Source organism: Heloderma suspectum, chromosome 1 (assembly GCF_057233095.1).
Source record: "Heloderma suspectum isolate Gila_16-S chromosome 1, 16-S_ref, whole genome shotgun sequence".
Lineage (NCBI taxonomy): Eukaryota > Metazoa > Chordata > Lepidosauria > Squamata > Helodermatidae > Heloderma > Heloderma suspectum.
The window spans coordinates 62,488,131-62,503,274 of NC_139458.1; the positions used below are offsets into that span (position 1 = coordinate 62,488,131).

The window sequence follows — 15,144 nt, forward strand, 5'->3', positions numbered from 1 at the left end:
AGCAGAGGGTATTTCCAAGTAGCGCCAGAAAGAGTGAAGCGGTTGGGCCAAAGCCGAAAGGACACTCAGCTGTGGATGTGTCTGGTGGTGAAAAGAAAATCCAATGCTGTAAAGAACAATATTGTTTAGGAACCTGGAATGTCAGATCAATGAATCAAGGTAAGCTACAGGTGGTCAAACATGAGATGGCAAGATTGAACATCGACATCTTGGGAATCAGCGAACTAAAATGGACAGGCATGGGCGAATTTAATTCAGGTGACCATCATATCTACTATTGTGGCCAAGAATCCCTTAGAAGAAATGGAGTAGCACTCATAGTCAACAAAAGGGTGGGAAAAGCAGTACTGGGGTACAATCTTAAAAATGATAGAATGATCTCAGTACGAATCCAAGACAAACCATTCAACATCACAGTAATTCAAGTCTATGCCCCAAACACTGAGGCCAAAGAAGCTGAGGCTGATCGGTTCTATGAAGACCTACAACACCTTCTAGAACTAACACCAAAAAAAGATGTCCTCTTCATCATAGGGGATTGGAATGCTAAAGTAGGAAGTCAAGAAATCACTGGGATAACAGGCAGGCATGGCCTTGGTGTACAAAATGAAGCAGGACAAAAGCTAATAGAGTTTTGCCAAGACAACACGCTGATCATAGCAAACACTCTTTTCCAACAGCACAAGAGACGACTCTACACATGGACATCACCAGATGGTCAATATCGAAATCAGATTGATTATGTCCTTTGCAGCCAAAGATGGAGAAGCTCTATACAGTCAGTCAAAACAAGACCTGGAGCTGACTGTGGCTCAGATCATGAGCTGCTTCTTGCAAAATTTCGGATTAAATTGAAGAACGTAGGGAAAACCACTAAACCATTCAGATATGACCTAAATCATATTCCTTATGAATATACAGTGGAGGTGAGGAATAGATTTCAGGGATTAGACCTGATAGACAGAGTGCCTGAGGAACTATGGACGGAGGTCCATCACATTATTCAGGAGGCAGCAACGAAATCCATCCCAAAGAAAAAGAAATGCAAGAAAGCCAAGTGGCTGTCTGATGAGGCTTTACAAGTAGCTGAGGAAAGAAGGGAAGCGAAAACCAAGGGAGAAAGGGAAAGATATATCCAACTGAATGCAGAGTTCCAGAGAATAGCAAGGAGAGACAAGAAGGCCTTCTTCAATGAACAATGCAAAGAAATCGAGGAAAACAACAGAATGGGAAAGACTAGAGATCTCTTCAAGAAAATTGGAGATCTCAAGGGAACGTTTTGTGCAAAGACGGGCATGATAAAGGACAAAGAAGGCAGGGACCTAACAGAAGCAGATGAGATTAAGAAGAGGTGGAAAGAACACACAGAAGAACTATACAGGAAAGATCTTAATGTCCCTGATAGCCATGATAGTGCGGTCACTGAACTTGAGCCGGACATCCTAGAGAGTGAAGTCAAGTGGGCCTTAGGAAGCATTAGTAACAACAAAGCTAGCGGAGATGACAGTATTCCAGCTGAGCTATTTAAAATCCTAAAAGATGATGCTGTTAAAGTGCTGCATTCAATATGCCAACAAATTTGGAACACTCAACAATGGCCGCAAGTGTCATTGTTGTGGTGTAGTGGCAAGAGCCAGTGTGGTGTAATGGCAAGAGTGTTGGACTAGGAGCTGGGAGATCCGGGTTCTAGTCCCCACTCAGCCATGGAAGCTCACTGGGTGACTTTGGGCCAGTCACAGACTCTCAGCCCAACCCACCTCACAGGGTTGTTGTTGTGAGGATAAAATGGAGAGGAGGAGGATAATGTAAGCCGCCTTGGGTTCCTTGCAAGAGGAAAAAAGGCGGGGTATAAATGCAATAAATAATAAAAAATAAAATAAATAAAAGACTGGAAAAGGTCAGTTTACATTCCAATTCCAAAGAAGGGCAACGCCAAAGAGTGTTCAAACTACCGTACAATTGCGCTCATTTCACATGCCAGCAAGGTGATGCTCAAAATCCTACAAGCTAGGCTTCAGCAGTATGCAAATCGAGAACTACCCGAAGTACAAGCTGGGTTTCGAAGAGGCAGAGGAACGAGAGATCAAATCACCAACATTCGCTGCATCATGGAGAAAGCAAGAGAATTCCAGAAAAACGTCCATTTCTGCTTCATTGACTACGCTAAAGCCTTTGATTGTGTGGATCACAACAAACTGTGGCAAATTCTTAAAGTGATGGGAGTACCAGACCACCTTACCTGTCTCATGAGAAACCTGTAAGAGGGTCAAGAAGCAACAGTAAGAACCGGACATGGAACAACCGATTGGTTCAAAACTGGGAAAGGAGTATGACAAGGCTCCATATTGTCACCCTGCTTATTTAACTTATATGCAGAGTACATCATGAGAAATGCCGGGTTGGATGAATCAGAGATCGGAATTAAGATTGCTGGGAGAATTATCAACAACCTCCGATATGCAGACGATACCACCCTAATGGCAGAAAGTGAAGAGGATCTCAAGAGCCTCTTGTTGAGGGTGAAAGAGGAGAGTGCAAAAGCTGGGTTGAAACTCAACATTAAAAAAACTAAGATCATGGCATCTGGCCCCATCATTTCCTGGCATATAGAAGGGGAAGAAAAGGAAGCAGTGACAGATTTTACTTTCTTGGGCTCCAAGATCACCGCAGACGGTGACTGTAGCCATGAAATTAAAAGAAAAGACGCTTGCTCCTTGGGAGGAAAGCTATGGGAAACCTAGACAGCATAGTAAGAAGCAAAGACATCACCTTGGCGACAAAGGTTCATCTAATCAAAGCTATGGTTTTCCCAGTAGTAATGTATGGCTGTGAGAGCTGGACTATAAGGAAGGCTGAGCGCCGAAGAATTGATGCTTTCGAACTGTGGTGCTGGAGAAGACTCTTATGAGTCCCCTGGACTGCAAGGAGATCAAATCAGTCAATCCTAAAGGAAATCAACCCTGAGTGCTCATTGGAAGGACAGATACTGAAGCTGAAGCTCCAATATTTTGGCCACCTAATGCGAAGAGAAAACTCTCTGGAAAAGACCCTGATGCTGGGAAAGACTGAAGGCAAAAGGAGAAGGGGATGGCAGAGGATGAGATGGCTAGATAGCATCACGGATGCAATGAATATGAACTTGAGCACGCTCCGGGAGAGAGCGCAGGACAGGAAGGCCTGGCGTGCTATGGTCCATGGGGTCACGAAGAGTTGGACACGACTGAACGACTGAACAACAACAACATATGTGTGTGTGTGTGCGCACACACACACACACACACAGGTCAGAGTTGATTTTCTGCTGTTTACATTTGCCACACTAGAAAACAAGCCTGGGATTACAGCCAGTGAACAACAGGAGAATTCCTTCATATTTTTGTAGAACCATTCCTCATTCCTTTTCCATGATGCCATTGGCACAACCCCCTTGTCCCCATACCCTACTGTAACTAAGCCTAAGGACCTGCAATAATCATTGCAATAATCATTGTGAGGGCAATATGGTCCACATATACATCTGATTTTATTATGGTGAACCACTTTGAGGACCATCATGGTTGAACAGCAATAGACAAATCCTATTAAATAAATAATAGCATCTTTTTACCCCATTTATTCTGCCTCCATTTCCCATCCCTTTCTCTGTTGTCTGCCTCGTGTGTTTTCTAGATTGTAATCCCCTTGGAGCAGAGACTTGTCCTCTCATTCTTTGTAAGGTATCATGCACAAGGATGATGCAGTAGTAGCAATAACGCAGGTCCACCACTATATCACAATTGTGGCAAGCATGTATAACTTGGCTACGGGATATACAAGGCATGAAGAGGCCCAGTATGGGGATAACCCATAGCATCTTTCACCAATATTAAAACAATACTGTGATGTCAATTTTTTGATTGCCTTGTTTGTTTGTTTGTTTGTTTGTTTACAATATTTATATACCGCTCCACATCAAAAGATTTCAGTATTCGTTATTCATGCATTATATATGGGGCTGCCTTTGAAAACGGTCCGAAAACTTCAGTTAATCCAAAACAGGGTGGCTAGATTGTTAATAGGGACTGACCAATATCATCAAATTATGTGAGTCCTTTGCCATCTGCATTTGCTGCCAGGCAATTCCCAGGCCCAATTCAAAGTGCTGGATTAAACCTTTAAATCTCTACCGTCTTGGGGACAGATTAGCTGAGGGAGTGTCTCCTTCCATACTTACATACCCAGACCCACTGCAAAATCAATTAAAATAAATATAAAGTAGGTAAGGATGTGTTAAATTAAGTAATCTTTTTAAAGCAAAAAATACAGAGAAAGATCTCTCTTTCATAATAGGTTTTCTCACTGACTGGGTTCACATAACACAGCAACCTAGAGTATGGGTCGAGTTGTTGTTTAATCATGGTGTTTTGTGTTATATGAACCCAGCCGCACTAACAAACCATGGTTTGTTACCCATGAACAATCCCGAGTTCACAACCCAAGAACAAACCATGCGTTTTCTTTGTGGGTTGTTCGTGGTTAACAAACCATGATTTGTTAGTGTAACCAAGTTCACATAACAACCCACGATTCAATGACAACCCATACTCTGGGTTGTTGTGCTGCATGAACAAGATATCTGTCTGTCTCTTTAAAATAAAGCAGGAGGTGCATGACACAAATAAACACACAATTCCAGCACTGGGTAAAGCAACAACCCTGAATATTTTGATCCTCCACACAGGGTTAATAAGCACAGTTATTTCCTCGTTCATGTGAGCTACCCCAATCCATGAATAGGCACATGGGTTTGCCCACCTGCAGACTAGCAATATTTAAAAATCTAAATATCTTTCAGCAAATATACCTTCTCCAGAATAGTATTCAGTTGGGACAATGTTTTCATCCCAAATTATCTTTTCAGTAGGATACAGAGGCATCTGATTAAGCTGCTGAATTTGAGAAATTCGACACTCGTGACGAGACACCTAGAAAACAAAAATCATTATAATGTGTCCTAACGGAAATGGCAAATATTTATAGAAGGATAATCAAGAATGCTAAAAACATGATTTTTCATAAGCTGCTTTAAAAGACAAATTGCAAATTAGACGTTACCTATATCAACAAAAAACATTTAAACTCTTTGAACTGTTTATTTTTCTTTTGTGCTGAACATATAATAGAAGCAAAGTTGAAAGATCAGGATGTTTGAAAAAGTTCTCTGAGAAGTCTCAATATACCTACATATGTATCTATTGCACATACACATTGAGACTTGATCAGATGTAATGCTGTCCGATTACAGAGTAAATGGAACAGATTATGAAGGTGTAGACTCCAGTAATTCAATATTTAACAAACAGATTGTCCATAGTTAGCCTCGGACATAATTTTATGACAGTTTGGTGAAGCTGCTGCTATTGTTGTATTGTTCGGTTTCATGTTTTTGTATTTGTTTTTTGTCAGGTGCACACGTTGTCTCATGCATGTTAAGTGCAAGAACAGGAAATGTAAAGAACATTGCCTGACTAGGCCGATGCCCTGTTTCACCTTGATGAAGACATTCCCCCCTTCTTTTTAATTTTGGAATCAATGACGGTTGCCATTTCTGCTAACCACAGTTAGCGAAAATACATGCAACACTAACCATAGTTACATGTGAAATTGAAAGTGGGCAAATGACCATGTGAGAGAGGAGTGAGGGAAGAGCATGAAAGCTTGCAAAGCGCTCCCAACTGCCTAAGTATTGTTAAGCAGTAGGTCAATGCTACATCGGCACCAGGCTGCATGCTAATTCCACAACAAGTGCGCTAAGCTTGGTTAGCGTCCAAAACCTCAGATACACCAGTTATTGTTGTCAGTCACCTAGGTGTGATTATAGCATTCACTTCTTCATGTCCAAATAGCACTGATAGATGTATCTTACTGTAACCATTTTAGCTGTTTAAAATGTTGCTTACTTTTTGTTTGTTAAAGATTGTATATTATGTTTTTATTCTGCAGTTTGTAATTTTTGTGAACTGTGCAAAGAGCTTCAGCTATTGGGCATTATAGAAATGAAATAAATCATCATCATCAATTTTGGGACATTCACAAAATTAAGAATATAAACTGAGCCCTATTGGATCAAACCAAGGGCCTATCTAGTCTAGCGTCCTGTTTTCCATAGTGGCCAACCAGATGCCTCTTAGGAAGTCCAGGCACAGGGCATGAAGATAATAGCCCTCCCCCATTATTGCTTCCTGCAGCTGCTGTTCAGTGGTAGACCGCCTCTGAACCTGAAGGTTCCATATACCCATTACAACTAATAGTCATTGCTAAGAATTATCCTCTATGAATCCATCAAATCTCCTTTTAATGCCATTTAAATTGGTGACCATCACCAAATCCATAAATTATGTGTTATGTGACAAACTATGCATTGTATGAAGAGATTCATCTGGCACTGTGAGCATCAATATTCAACACATTTTGGACATTCAGTGTAACATTTTTAAACACACCCCAACTTCTGACATGCACAAGTCCAGAAGTGCATTGCAGATACCCAGGCAATCGCTGATGTAGGCTTTGACTATGTATTACCTATTACAAGGAGTGGGGGAAGACCTGGATATTTTTGAAGTGTTTTTCAGCAGTCCACTGACATTAGCTGAAAGACTACGCTGCTTTGAACAGGTTTTGAACAGGGCCTCAGAGAACATGGCATGGATCCAGTGACGCATTAGCAACATTGCAGAGAGATTCAACTGCTGCTAAATGCAAGTAAATCCTCATGCGGACACTGTCGTACAATAGTTAGCATGACCTCCTAGTAACACAACATGTGGAAGTTTAAAAATGGCAGATTACGAAGCTGTCTACACCAATTTGGATGGCCATAAGAACACAAGAACTTAAGAACAGCCCTGGTGCATCTAACCAAAGGCCTGTTTAGTCCAGCATCTCCTTTCCCACAGTGGCCAACCAGTTGCCCACAAGCAAAACACAAGGGTAACAGCCCTCTGTCGCTGTTCCCCAGCAACTGATGTACATAGGTATACTGCCTCTGATCCTGGAGACAGCAAATAGCCATCATGACTGGTAACCACTGATACCCTTTATCCTCCATGATTTTGTCTAATCCCCTTTTAAAGCCATTCAAGTTGGTGGCCATCACCCCATCCTGTGGAAACTGATTCGCTCGTTAACATTGTGTGAAGAAGTACTCCTCCTTTGTCCTGAACCTCCCACTATTCAGGTGGGATTATTCTCTGAGAGATACTTGACTAAACAAAGATAATTATAAACTAAAGTTTAGTAACGTTAGCTGAGTGGACAGCTAAACAGAAATTAAGGAGTTGAAAATACAAGTTTTCCTGGAAAAATGTTTTCGAGACATTATTTACACAATTTTCAGAATTGTGATCTTAAGCAAACTGTATTAAATAAATTCAACTGAAAATCACTGAGACTTTTTCCAAACAAATGTTTGCAAGATAGGGGCACATCTGATATTTAAGATGCTTAATTAAGTTATTATAATAGATAGGACAACTTTCCATTGAAAATATTCTTAATGAGCCTTTAATTGGAAGGATGAATTTATAAAATGGCATAAAGATCTGTGTTCTAAGCCTCAGCCATGAATGTGGTCTGTTGCAAACATGAAGCCCCTATGTGGGAAGGGATGCCCCATTTACTCCAACACAGGTGAATGTGCATCATCCTTTGACTGTGCAGTTATATCCCCTTCTACTGAAATCAAAGGAAAGCCCTTGTGAGTGGAAGACTTCAAAGAGTAGGACTGGAAAAATCTAAGGAATGTTAAAAAAAATTATGCTGGTTTGAGGAATTTAGATATTTAGATTTAGAACTTGCCCAAGCAAACGCAGATATAAGAACTTGATAACATTTACCAGTAGTTCGAGCAGAAACTCTTTTTCATAGCTTGTATCTTCCCCTTCAGGTAGGGCTGGCAATAAGCAGAGATATGATGCCACCTGGTGGAGTGTGTTTGGACTGAACAATAAAACAAAAGTAAGAGTCATATAGCTCTTGTGAGAAAGAAACAGAGCTGTTTATTAATGTTTTAAAAAAATATTCTCTGAAAAAGTCAGAAGAAAAGGACCCAAGAACTATCTGCTTGACCTGTTGATCAAGATTTTGATCTAGACTAGGTGTGGGCAACTTGTGGGCCTCCAGAAGTTTTAACCTACAACCCCCATCATCCCTCACCATTGGTTATTCTAACTAGGGCTGATGGGAGTTGTAGGCCAAAACATCTGGAGGGCCACAAATGGCCCAGCCCTGATCATAATAGTCATATTCTAGCCAACAACTCTGCTCTTATGCATGGAACCCAACTCTGTAAGCATTCTTGACAGAGCGGCCTGGTTCGTAACACTAGGCTAACATTTAGAAGTATATGCGTGAGCTGGAATGAACTTGAGCAAAACCCTGGGCTTCTGCGCTCCCCCATCCCATCTCCTGTGTGGCGGGGGGAGGATTCCTTCAGAGTTTAGTTTCACTTTCCACAAAGGCTGGCTTACTGTTCTGTTCAAACCAGATACCTTGATTTAAAATAAACTCTGGTTAAACAAACTGGCAAAACAATTCATTGTTTGAAGTTGGATTGCTCTGAAACTGACCAGAATTTATTTTAAACTATCACCTCTAGTTCCAAAGCAACCGCAAGCCAGCTTTTGTGTCACATGAACTCGGTAGGAGTCCTCCCAGCCATGTGGGTACTGGGGGGGTGTAAGAGCCTGAGGTTTTGCTTGGGCTTGTTCCGGCTCATGCATGCACTATTAAATAATGGTTTAGCAATATCTGCAAATCAGGCCAGTATCATCCAGATTCTTTTTTAAAACCTGCAAACAAATTACACAGCTTCTTTGACATATAAAATTCCCAAGCATTGGAGTTGTGGGCTGCAAATGAGATAGCTGTATACACATATACCAAGATTCTTTGCTTTTTAGAAACTGCAGATCATCTCTCCTCTGACCTTGTTTAAAAATTTGTTGAGGAGTTGCTGCTTGGAAAGAGTAAACAAAAGATGTCCAAGACCACCCCCACCTCCCCAATTTTCTGGATCATGGGCCATAAATTTAGCTATGGCCTTGTAACTCTGGGTGACAGAATAATCAAGCCTTGGCTTAAAAAACAGTTCCAACTGTTGCCCAAAGAATCTTGAACACTATAGAAGTTGCAGGATTTCCCACTACCCAAATGAAAACATGCACACACAACTAGAAAATGTTGTCAATAAAAAATGAGCTTACCTTAGAGGCCCAAAAAGCTTCACCAGAGATTCGCGTGTGTCTACAGCAGATACATTTGAGAGGGCAAAATTGTAGAGTTCTGGGAAATGTGCAAAAGCTGCTCTCTGGAAATCAACCAAGAACCAGGAGGAGAATCAACAACTATCTTTATCTAGCAACTCAACTTATGCAATACGCTGCAATTTAACAGGCCAAATGCAGACCTCTAAGAATAGTGTGAGGCAACTGGCTAATATGGAGCGAAGACTATCAGATGAGGAAAAAACATTGCAACCCCAGCAGTTTTGAGTTAACATATGGTAACTAAGTTACACTTCAATATTATGTTCCTTTTGCCTCCTTGAGAACTACCAGATAGCATGCTATTGCTAGTATTAGACCAGCCCCCCACCCCAAGACAGGGCAGTTAATTAAATTTTTAACACAGATGGCAAAGAGTACAGAAGAGATGGGGTTAAGTATGTCACTGCCCTACTGCAGCCTTCCCCAACCTGGTGCCCTCCAGATGTTTTGGATTCCCAACATTTCTGACCATTGGCCATGCTGGCTGGGGCTTATGGGAGTTGAAGTCCAAAACATCTGGAGGGTTGGGGAAGGGTAACCTACTATAACTCAACTTGTAAAAAGCTTAAGCACATACACGTAAAACAAGTCTATATTGCTTCCCTGGTTAACCCTGCCTCCTCTTCCCACTTCTTCCTCTTCTTTTTCTCTATGTTAAATTTTAGACTGTAAGCTCCTTGGGGCAGGAAACCTGACCTCTTGCACTCTGCAAAGCACCACGCACACCAGTGCAGCTATATAAATAATCCATTCATCAAGCTACACTGAAATTGAAGAGAAACAAATGCTGCTGTTTCCAAATGTTACTCTAAAATGGTCAGATACATCACAAATATCTAAACAATTACTTCCTGAAGTGTGAGGGAGGAAATTCCTCTCCCATGGTTTAGCAACTATGGAAAAGACAGAAACTCCCAAATTAGTGTAGCACTCCAATTTTCCCCAACATTGGCAGTGGTCAAAAGCAAAAACAGTGAATCACAAACCGGGCTGCTTAAGCATGGACGTACACAATAAATCTGCGAGTGAGATGCATTCAGAATTTTGGACAAAACCTTTCACTTCTAGTGGTCAAAATCTGGGCACCTGCAATTCATCTGAGACATTCAATTCATATTTGCAGTGGAGGATCAGGATTAAGCCAGCCATCCCCATGAGGCACATGACCCATATTCTACCTGATGTTAATTTACTGGAGTTAGAATCATAGAATTTTAGCATTGGAATGGACCTTGAGCATCGTCTAATCCAGCATTCTACTCAATGCAGAAATCAGACACTTTAGGATCCCTTCAGTTTGCATAGGCCTCACTCACATTATGTATGCTTCAACTCTGTGGTATGCAAATCACACAGATTGAGCCTACACACCCTTGGACTGTACGCTACACAAACATGAGGCTTAAATGCACGAACGTCAGGAGGGGGCAGGTTCACCATGTGAGGCGGAGAGCACTGGCGTGATTCCAACTCGCCACTGCCTGTGTGGACTGACTACAGAGACATGGAAGCTAATCTCCAGTACCATCTACTCAATAAACCAAGGCCATTCCTCCAAACATTCAAGGTTTCCTGCGTTATTGTACTAAATGCATAAGGACATCACTACATGTGAAATTGGCATTATTTCTAGGCTTACAAATGAGGTGATGGCCTTTTTCAAGCTTTGTCATCACCCCAAATCCATTATCTGAGAATGCAAGATGAAGCCTGTGCGAAGCTCTCAATAATATGCAACAAAATTAAAACAGAATCTGTGCCCAGTACTGGGAAAAAATGTTTGGCAATTGCTGCAAAAGAGCTGTAATAAAAGGCACGCTAACAAATCTTGGCAAATTTTAAAGACTTGAAATGAAGGGCATGAAATACCTGGAGGGAAGTAATTCTGTCATAGTGAATTGTTGTCATCTCATTCTCTGTCAATGCATTTCCAGTCTGATCGTTAATTTCAAAGCCAGTGTAGAATTTGAGCATGTCTAAAAGCTGAAACAAATTAGGTTAATAAAAAATTAGGATTTGCGACTACCCTAATAAAACCTAGCATAATGAGGAATGTTAAATTCTGGTATCAGTGCACATGTTATTTATTGGGTACATAATTCAGATTTAAGAAGAAATATTTCAATATATTGGGCAGGATCTAACCGTGTTGTTCTGCTGATGAAAGCATTTCCATCAGCCAAACTGAGGGGGCAATCCCCCCCCACACACAGCACCCAGTGCACCCTCAAAATCTCCTCTGGAGGGCTGGGAAACCCAGAGCAGGTCTTTGGGTGGTGCAGAGGGCTGCAGGGGAGAAAGTTGGATTTCAGTTAATACTTATACAAGACTGCTTTCTAATTTGTTCCACAAAACATTTTAAGACATTCTAACATTACACTTTTATGCATCATAGGTGCAGTTCCTGAAAAGATACTTATATTTGATCTTAGCATGAAAAACCTCAAAACCCAAACAAGGCAAAAAGCCATGCTTCCGTTCTATTCAGGATCCTAAGAGTAGTCAGCAGCAGGGAGAGCTTGGCAACTGTAGTTGCACTATGCTGCCACTCCAGTATCGGATGTTTCTCATTAAGCACCAAATCACCCATCACGGCAAACAGCAAGTGATGGTCAGTCACTGGCTATCACTTTCCAGTTGCAATATTGTGGTAATAATCTAGCATTACATAGGCTAGCAAGTATGTTGAGGTGCCCAAAGAGGTTCTCTGTAAAATAAAAGCAAGGCTTACCTGGCAGAAAAGGTGGCCTTCCTTGTCCCTTTTAGCTAAGCTGGATAAATAACAATGCACAACTAGGTGGGCATCATCTAGTATTGTATTAAACCAGCGTCGTGTTGGAAGCAGGGCCTAGAATAGATAGTATCACACAATAAGAACCTTAAGGACAAAGTTTGGCTGTTTGGTTGCATTTACAACTAGAAGACTGGTTTAGCGCTTGTAAAAAGTTGGTGATAATTAGTTATCATGAAGGCCTAATGATATACACTCTGATAGTAATATCTGTGGACTGCCTACAGAACTAAGCACTGTAAAAAACAAACAAACACCTTATTTAGATGAAGAACAAAATACCAGAAGTAAAACAAAACTAAAAACTTGGAAGGCCAAAAACAAGCCAGCTGAAATAAATGAGAGGCTTGAGGCTTTTTTTTTTTTTTAGAGAGGAAGAGACACAACTGAGTGAATGTTAGCTGATAAAGAGTCATGGTAGGGAAGGAGTACACTTGAAAGTAATATAGTCTTAAACTGAATGAAAAATGGGAAAAGGGAACAATGGAAAAAAATAAAAAGTGCAGAAACATAATCCTATTTGCGTGTTGAAAAATAAGGTCAGCCACAGTATGAAAAATAGGGAAGACCAATTAGGGCTGCAATCCAATACACACTTTCCCAGGAGTCAGTCCCATTGAATCCAATAGTGCTTACTTCTAAGCAGATCTGCATAATAAACATTTCAATAGTCCAAATAGAAAATAGTACAGAGTGAACCAAAGTATGAGCAGGCGGGGGGCAGGGACACAATAAATGTCAGCAATATTTTACAACTGAAAACCACCCGCCATAACTAATGACAAAATATAAGAAAAAGAATAAAAACAAATACCAAGATTTCTAGCTTGAGGAGAAGGAAAAATTATAAACAGCAATAGTTAGTGACCTGCTTCACACGTAACACTAACTCATGGTTTATTTAGGGCACCATCCTATGGCTGCTAGTCAGCGGCTAGACAGCCATAGGATAGGTCAGTTCCCAGAGAACAGACATCCACCCCCTCCTGCGCCACCTCACAGGTAGCGCAGAGTGGGCGAAACAGGGCATTCCCAGGGCCAGGGCGGTCGGAAGTGCCAGTATAACACATCCTATGTGTTGTCCGGCCGCCTCTCCCTGCACTCTGAGGTCCCGAGGCTATATAGTTGAAATCGGCTGTCTAGCCGCAAAAGCGGGTGGCAGGAGCGGGGAGGAGATCTGCTCCTCACCACTCCTCCTGCCTTGCACTGGATAGGTAGTTGCTCCCGGGCTCGGAGGTGACAGTCGATCTGCACAGGATTGCTTCATCCACACATGATTAACCCATGGTTTGTTGCCCTACTCATGATTTGTCTGGCAGACAATCGAACAAAACATGGTTTGTTTTCTGAATTCCTGGTTCGTTCTCTGAATTCCTGGGTTGTTTCCCTCCTTCCTTGCCCACTCCCTCCCTGTATCCCAAATGTCTTTGCGGCATTATAGTACTGGAATGTAGAACTAGGTTGTTGTTTTTTAACCACTCTTGCCCATTGCCGCTGCAGCTTGGCAAAACAAGCCATGAACAACCCAAAGTTCTGGGTTGACATGTATCAACAACTCATGTTTTAAACTCATATTTCACAACCCAATAAGAAAGCATGACCCAGTTCGCAAGGGAAGGTGGCAATTCCTGTGTTGTTTAAACCAGGAATTGCACGGACGAGCAGAGCATGCAAGCCTGTGGTTTGGTGCTGGATTTCCAAGTTTGCACATCATCAAACAATTCAGGAATGGGGGGTGTTCCTAGGTTGTTAATTAAAGGTGGAGATGACGGGCATGTGGAGCACACACTATGCTCGTCCCTGCAATTCCTGGGCTAAACTACACAGAAATTGCTGCCATGACATGCAACCCAGGTCCATGGGCTTCTTTCTGGGTTGTTCATAGTTAATCAACCATGGTTTCTTGGTGGAACTGGGATCACACATCACGACAACTCAGAATTCAACAATGCATAAATTAAATGCATGTCCTCTTTTTGGGTGAAGAAGTTCCGGTTTTGGCCATGCATAATCCTATATCATCCTATATCCCAATTTGGACAGCCTATATCAAATTATGGAAGTCTAAAAGCTGACCTACTATCAGCAGTAAACACTTTTAGGGCGTAATCCTATGTATGTTTAGACAGAAATAAATCCTACAACTCTTAGCATCCCCCAGCCAGTCATGCTGGCTGGGCATGCTGGGAATGGTAGGACTTTATTCGGTCTAAACATGTATAGGATGCACCTTAACGCTGCAATCCTGTAACACTTACCTGGGAGTAACTCAGGTTACTGAACTCAGAGACATACTTCCATGGAGACATGTACAGAAGTGCACTGAAAAACTGGAAGTGGCCCTTTTCCCTTCACCTTTTAATAATGACCATTTCAGAATTTGACATTAATAAAATACCCCTACAATTACAATAATATTTTTTAAATAACATCTAAAGTATCTTCCTAACAGATTTCATAAAACTATGAGGTAAGCTTCTCCTTTGAGAAACTGGGATTCAACACAGAATATATTACTACAGCCATATAATGTTTTAGCTTTTATAGCTACATGCTACAGAAACACTCCGTAGAAATTAAAAAATGCCATACTTGACGACAACAGGCAAAAGGTTTTGGAGAGACAGAATATAGTTATTCATGCTAAACAACCAGAACCTATTTTTTAAACAGTGAGGAGTTTGTATTTATTGTAAATAAAAAATGAACCAGTCAGAGCATATGGATTGCTTTTGGCCAAGTCACATCACTGCTAAGCAGTGAAATGTTCAAGTAGCTTAGCCTCAATCATAATATAAATGTAACCAAATACGAAACACTACAACGCCCTGGGGAAGAAAAAGGATCTTAAGTATGTGTAAAGACACTCTGTTCAGATGGGAAAGCTACAGGAGAACAAATGTGATGGCTTTTCATAGCCTATTTCTGGTTTGCCAGTTCCAATCAGCACACGAGGCTTCAGAAACTATCTGAAGTCTTTTAACTCTCCTGTAATGTCCTCAGCGTCAAAAGAACCAACATGAAATGTTCTTCTGTATGGCATTT

General features: G+C 41.3%; 1 protein-coding gene across 6 annotated transcripts in view; it reads right to left on the minus strand.

Moving 5' to 3' along the window:
• AQR (aquarius intron-binding spliceosomal factor) overlaps window positions 1-15,144 on the minus strand; it is an 82,297-nt gene that overhangs the window by 47,438 nt on the left and 19,715 nt on the right. For all 6 annotated transcript variants that reach the window (XM_084844375.1, XM_084844366.1, XM_084844412.1 and 3 more), the window contains exons 11-15: window positions 12,040-12,156; window positions 11,178-11,291; window positions 9,246-9,349; window positions 7,878-7,980; window positions 4,844-4,964 (exon numbers count right to left, since the gene is read on the minus strand). In XM_084844375.1, coding sequence (XP_084700501.1) covers window positions 4,844-4,964; window positions 7,878-7,980; window positions 9,246-9,349; window positions 11,178-11,291; window positions 12,040-12,156 — 559 coding nt within the window. The remainder of the gene's footprint in view (window positions 1-4,843; window positions 4,965-7,877; window positions 7,981-9,245; window positions 9,350-11,177; window positions 11,292-12,039; window positions 12,157-15,144) is intronic.